This window comes from Sus scrofa, chromosome 12 (genome assembly GCF_054392235.1).
Source record: "Sus scrofa isolate SSC_HxYL_T2T_F1_AM1 chromosome 12, Sscrofa_HxYL_maternal_Yorkshire_Landrace_v2.0, whole genome shotgun sequence".
In the NCBI taxonomy this organism is placed as follows: Eukaryota; Metazoa; Chordata; class Mammalia; order Artiodactyla; family Suidae; genus Sus; species Sus scrofa.
In genome coordinates, this window is record NC_139394.1 from 18,234,911 (window position 1) to 18,240,910 (window position 6,000).

The window sequence follows — 6,000 nt, forward strand, 5'->3', positions numbered from 1 at the left end:
AACCCACTGAGCTACCAGGGAACTCCTGTTATTTTCAATAGACTTTTTAAAAAATATCTTTAACATTTTTTTCGGCTTTATTGAATATATTTGACAAAATTGTAAGATATTTAAAGTGGGAGTTCCTGTCATGGCTTAGCAGTTAACAAACCCAACTAGCGTCCATGAGGTTGTGGGTTCCATCCCTGGCCTTACTCAGTGGGTTAAGGATCCAGCGTTGCTGTGAGCTGTGATATAGGTCGCAGATGTAGCTCGGATCCTGTGTTGCTGTGACTGTGGTCTAGGCCAGCAGCAATAGCTGCGATTGGACCCCTAGCCTGGGAACCTCCATATCCCATGGGTACAGCCCTAAAAAAAGACAAGGGGAAAAAAAAGGTATTTTAAGTGTATATTGTGATGATTTGATATATGCTTAGGATTCCTCCCATCTGGTTAATTAACACATCCCTTGTCCTCACATGCTTTATTTGTGTGTGTCTATATATATATATATATTTGTGTGTGAGTGAACATTTCTACTCTTGGCATATTTCGATTATACAATACAATGTTGTCAACTATAGGAAAAAATTATTCATTGTTTACTATGTACTAGGCACCGTGCCAAATACTTTGCATGTGTTATTTCATCCTCAAAACAGCTCTGTCTCTCAGGTGAGGAAGCCTGAGGTTCAGAGGGATGAAGTAACTTGCCCAGGGTCCCAGCAGCTGGTCGCCTGGTAGCCCAGGCCTGGAGCCCAGGCAGCTGACTGTCGTTTTTGCCACCACCCCGCCCAGACCAGCGGCAAATAAAAACAAACCCAGGTTGGCCCTTCTCAAACCTTCTAAAACCCTTCTAAGGAAACCTCTTGTGTTTTCTTCGAAGGCTCAACCACAGGAATTATCTGTTGGAGTCTCCTCACAAGTACAGCGTCGCTGACCTCCAGCAAGTGAGAATGTCACCCCTCCCTGCACCCCAACCTCTCTAGAGGGACCTTATTCCTGGAGCAATCAGAAAGGGAGCTGATGGGGGGAGCGGGGAGGCCGCCTGCGCTTTACCTTTTCAGCAGCTTCAGCTTTTCAGCACCCCAGAGCAGGTGTCCTGCTGTCCACATGTCCTGGGACAGTGACTGAGCCCCCAGCTCCCTGGGACAAGCCAGCAGCCCAGTAAAGCCCAGGGTCACAGGGCTCGGGACATTCCTTTCCTCGAGGGAGGATACGGTGAACTCGGGTCAACCCCATTGTCCCCAGCGACCTCTGTGCACAAGGGCCGCGGGCCTGCATCCCTCGGCCTCTTTTGGGGAGGTTTTCTTGCCCACGTGGAAAGCAGCTCCTCTCGGGAGGAGTTCTGCAGGCGGGGTGCCAGCAGTGGCAGCAGGCCACATTTTGCAGCCGGCCTCGGGGTCAGCCCAGCTGCCTGAAAGGCCTGGCGGCCTGGCTTGCCCTCCACAGATCGCGGAGGGGGTGTACGAAGGATTCCTCAAGGCCCTGATCGAATTCGCCTCCCAGCACGTCTACCACTGCGACCTGTGCACCCAGCGCGGCTTCATCTGCCAGATCTGCCGCCACCAGGACATCATCTTCCCCTTTGAGTTTGACACCACAGTCAGGTACGCATCCGCCCGGCCAGCCACCCTGCCCCGCCCGCACCGCCTGGCGTTCCAGGGGGGCGGGCCCAACACTGCTGGGGGGGCCCAAGGCGAGACCTCAAAGGACTCCCCTCCTCCACTGCCAGCCATCCTCCTAGAGGCAAGGAGGCTGCCTCTTTGCGGGGGTGGTGGCGGGGGCCTCGGGCTTGTCATCTGTGGGCAAGTGGAGGAGGGACTGAACGAGTTCCTGCCCTGGAGCGTTGGCACAAGGCCAGGCACGAAGTGGGCACCTGGCCACTGCCTCTGCCCTGCCTCTGCCCTGTAACGATTGTCTTCTGGTCCCCAGTTATCACTCATCAGAAGCTTCTAAATAGAGAAATTCACCCACCAAACCCCATTCCACCCCGTGTGGGAGTGGAAAACCCAACTAGTAGGAGCACTGATTCATTTTCACTAGTTGACCCCTGACCCGGATTCGACCCCGGAGCAGACCTAGGGCTGAGTGTTTTACGCGGAGTGTTTTAAACAGAGTGTTTGAAACGTAGGCAAGAAATCATTTGGTGGGACTCAAGCCCTCTTTCTAAGACGGCAAACAGCATGGAGAGTTAGTGTCAACAGGCACTGGGGGGCTCAGGGTAAGCACGGTTGCCAGAATGCTTGATTCTGGAACAGAGAGGCAGTGCCGCGAGTTGCCCGACCGCAGGGGTGTCACCCACCAGCCCCAGGCCCGGGAGGCCTCCGGCCCACTGGCACCAGGAGCACTTGCTGCTTTCTTGCAGGTGCGGTGAATGCAAGACCGTCTTCCACCAGAGCTGCCAGGCCGTGGTGAAGAAGGGCTGCCCCCGCTGTGCCCGCCGGCGCAAGTACCAGCAGCAGAGTACTTAACCCATCTCCTGTCCCCACCCATCCCCGCTGGGTTGGCCATTACCTGGGCCACACTCTCAAGGTGGCATGATGTCTCCCTTGTCAGGATGACTCTCATGTGACCAGGGCACAAGCCCACGTGCTCTGGGGTGTGACCGTGAGAGGGAGCCTCAGGAGCCCTTGTTGGCCACCCTCCACCCCCGCAACCCCCATCTGCTCCAGGAGGCGGGGGTACCAGCAGGTGCCCCATCCATTCAAGGATGCAGTGGGGAGGGGGGCTCCGAACTCAGTGGCCCAGCTCCCCTCACCGACACCACATCTCCATTAGGGCTGTGCAAACACTGTGCAAACAAGACTTGGGGAGCTTTTTCACTTCCACATTCCTGATTCAAAGGTCTAGTTTTTTAAGGTGGGTTTTTTTCCCTTCATGTTTCAACAGAAAGTATTTTTTTATTCTTGCCCCCCCCACACACAAGTCACCCACAAAATCCAGGCACTTCACCCTGAGCAGAGGTGCAGGAACCACTCCACTCAGGCCTGGCCTGCCGGCGGGTGGTGACCAAGCAGACAGGCCACCCAGGGCAGAGCTTGTCAGCTGCCTTCCTTCACCCTCACCAGGCGCTTGCTGCCGACAGCTCCCGTGCAACGTGCCAAACCGCCGTGGGGCCAGGCGGGGCTCAGTCCTGATGGCCCCCTTCTTCCTCTCCCTCTCCGCTCTGCTCCCCACCCCCTCCTCGCCCAAAGAATCCATCACTTTCTCCTTGTCCGAGCCCCTGGCCCTCCTGGGGTCTTGGTCCCGCAGGAGGAGGGGAACGACTCAGAACCAGCATTGTCGGCACTTTGAGCCGTTCTTGGTCCAGGGAAGGGTCGTGGTCCAGCCCGCACCGTCCCCTGCCCTCCTCACTCCTACCGCCGACAAAGCAGCTGGACAGGCCGGTGCTGCTACAGATGCGCTTCACTTCGGGAACACAGCCCCGCCTGACTGACCCCCGCCTGACTGACCCCGGGACATGGGGGAGAAGCCACCCTTGTGGAAGGATGCTCAGCCTCAGTTTATGAAGCCATGAGGTCACCAAACTTTGCTGGACTGGCCCCGGAGGGGCGCTGCTAAGAGTCTGGAAATTTTCTTAGGAGCACGATTGCCTTTTGAAGGGGTCTTCAGGTGGAGTGAGAGCCTGGAACTGTTTTTAAAGTGATATTTAGACCCTTGCGGGGGTGGGGGTGGGAGTGGGCTCTGGGTGGGATTTCTCTGTTGCCTTCCCCACCCCTCCTGGGCCCAGCAGGCCTGCCTCAGCCCTGGGTCCTCCTTTCCGCACCCATCTTGGAATGGGGGCCTCAGGTGGAGATCCAAGTTCACTGTCAAGAGATGAACCTACTCCCACCTCTCCCTTGGGGTGATTTGGCTGCTGAGTCACCTGCCCAGCCCTGTGGAGCCGGATGAATTGTGCAATAGAATAGAGGAGGCGGTAGGCAGGTGGGGGAGGGGGCTGCCCCACAGCTGCTCTGTCCCCATCTGGTGCACCCCTGTGCCCAGTACCCCACCGCCTCCTCAATAGGAAGGTCGATCCTTATTCCCTCATCCCCAGCCTCCCCCCACCCAAAGCCAGCATTAACACTCCATCGTAAACACAGCCTGATCAGAGCCATAACTGGCCCAGATCCCTGAGTGGGCCTGAGGTGCGCAGTGCCCCCTGAGCCTGGTTCCTCGGGCCTGTGAATATATTCTGTATTCCAGAAGGTGCCTAGGAGGCAGCAGGAGGGAGGCCCTTGAGGAGCTCACTCTGGTCCAGAGGGGCCTGAGGCACCCCACTTCCCGCCCTCCCAGAGATAAGTAGCATCAGACCCTGCCCCAAACCAAGAAGCTGCTGATGCTTTCAGATGACTTGACTTGTATCCCTTCACCTCCAATGGAAAGCTGATGTGAACCTTGGTAGTGCCCACACTATTTTTAAAATTTCATTTTATGCAATAAACTGTTTCTAGAGAGGGGCCCCGGCCCTGAGAAGTGCTTTGCAATGTACCGAAGGAACTGCTGCCATGTGGGGTTTTTTTTTTGTTTTTTGTTTTTTGTTTTCGGAATGATTTTTGCAGTAAAGACTTGATCTTTCTAATCTGTGGTTTCTGAATCTTAATGCGGCCGCTGATTGGGCAAACCACAGGCCCTCCATGTTTTATCATCTGAGAGCCGCTCCCTCGCTCTCCTCGTCAGCGCTCCATCAACCCCGGGGGGCGGGGGGGAGATCTGGAGGGGGGCAGTTAGTGGGAAACATTTGCAAGCAAGCAGCTTGTGTGCCAGGAGTGGGCACGAAGAAGGAAGGTCATTCTTCAGTCTGTAGCCACCCTTGCCTCTCCTCAGAGTCACCTACCGCCCCCTGTGGGGTAGGATTTCAGGGCTTTGGGGGAGGTTTACTCACATACACGCATATAACTGAAGCCAATGCCTGGAATCCCACCAAGATGGCTTCTTTGCTGTGGCTTAAATGTCAACGCACCGACCCCTGAAACAGCAACGTGTGAAACCCACAGGACTCTATTTCCTAGGAGGTTATCCAAGGTGAGACAAGGGACTCAGGAAGCAGAGGCTTACAAGCAGGGCCTGATTCAGGGCTCACAGTTTTAGGGCTCAAAATGGCCTTTCCTTGGCTGCTGACCTGCCTATGGAGTTCCAGGAGAAGGGGGGGGCGGGCTGCAGGGGGAAGCCCACCACTGCCCATTGTCAAGACAGAAGGAAACAGATGAATTCCCAGGGAAACCGGACTGTAGGAAAATGGGAATGAAAGACATCCAGGTCTGCAGTTTCCTGTTCTCGAAGCCTTTCAGCCTAGGAGGGAGCTCCCTCTGCCCATCCCATGAGCCCCAGGTGGTGGTGGGCTCTGAGAAGACAACAGGAACCTGTGTGAGGGCCACGGGCACACGACCTGTGCACTGCCCTGCCTTTGGACTCAGCCCTCCATCCTTAGCAAGATGCTTCTGAGCACTTGTTTCTCCCTCCCCCTCTCCTGCCTAAAGGAGGATGGGGGTTTGGAGACCTCAGTCCAACCCCAAAGATGAGGACAGCTCATTTCATAATACAATTGGTGATAACAATGACCAATACAATATGTGAGGGGTGTGTGGGGTTTTTCTGGGGGTGTATGTGTGTGTGTTTGCTGCCCCTCGGCATATGGAGTTCCCCTGCCGGGGGTCAGATCCCAGCGGAGGTTGCAACCTACGCCTGTGGCAACGCCAGATCCTTTGAACCACTTCCCCTCCCACCCCGCCCCCGTGCTGGGCCAATAATTGAATCTGCCTCCCAGGACTCCAGAGATGCCTCAGATCCCTTTATGCCACAGCAGGCACTCCTAATGTGTGTTCTTAGGTGATGATAACAATATATTGTGCTTAATGCATCTCATTTAATCTCAACAATCCTATGACGTCTCACTGTTCCCAGTTTATAGGAAAGAAAACTGAGATGCAGAGATAAGGTGTGGATCTTGAGCGCAGCCCCAGGAAGCTGTCCTGAACTTACTCTAAGGACAGACTGGGGGGGGAGCCTTCCTCCCCTACAAAGATCAAGGCCAGGCAT

At 55.4% G+C, this 6,000-nt stretch overlaps 1 protein-coding gene across 2 annotated transcripts in view; it reads left to right on the forward strand.

The window, feature by feature from the left end:
- Positions 1 to 4,543, forward strand: part of PLEKHM1 (pleckstrin homology and RUN domain containing M1) — a 51,167-nt gene extending 46,624 nt beyond the window's left edge. For both annotated transcript variants that reach the window (XM_005668717.4, XM_005668716.4), the window contains 3 exons: positions 866 to 929; positions 1,432 to 1,589; positions 2,348 to 4,543. In XM_005668717.4, coding sequence (XP_005668774.2) covers positions 866 to 929; positions 1,432 to 1,589; positions 2,348 to 2,453 — 328 coding nt within the window. In that variant the 3' untranslated portion in view covers positions 2,454 to 4,543. The remainder of the gene's footprint in view (positions 1 to 865; positions 930 to 1,431; positions 1,590 to 2,347) is intronic.
- The last annotated feature ends 1,457 nt before the right edge of the window (positions 4,544 to 6,000 follow it).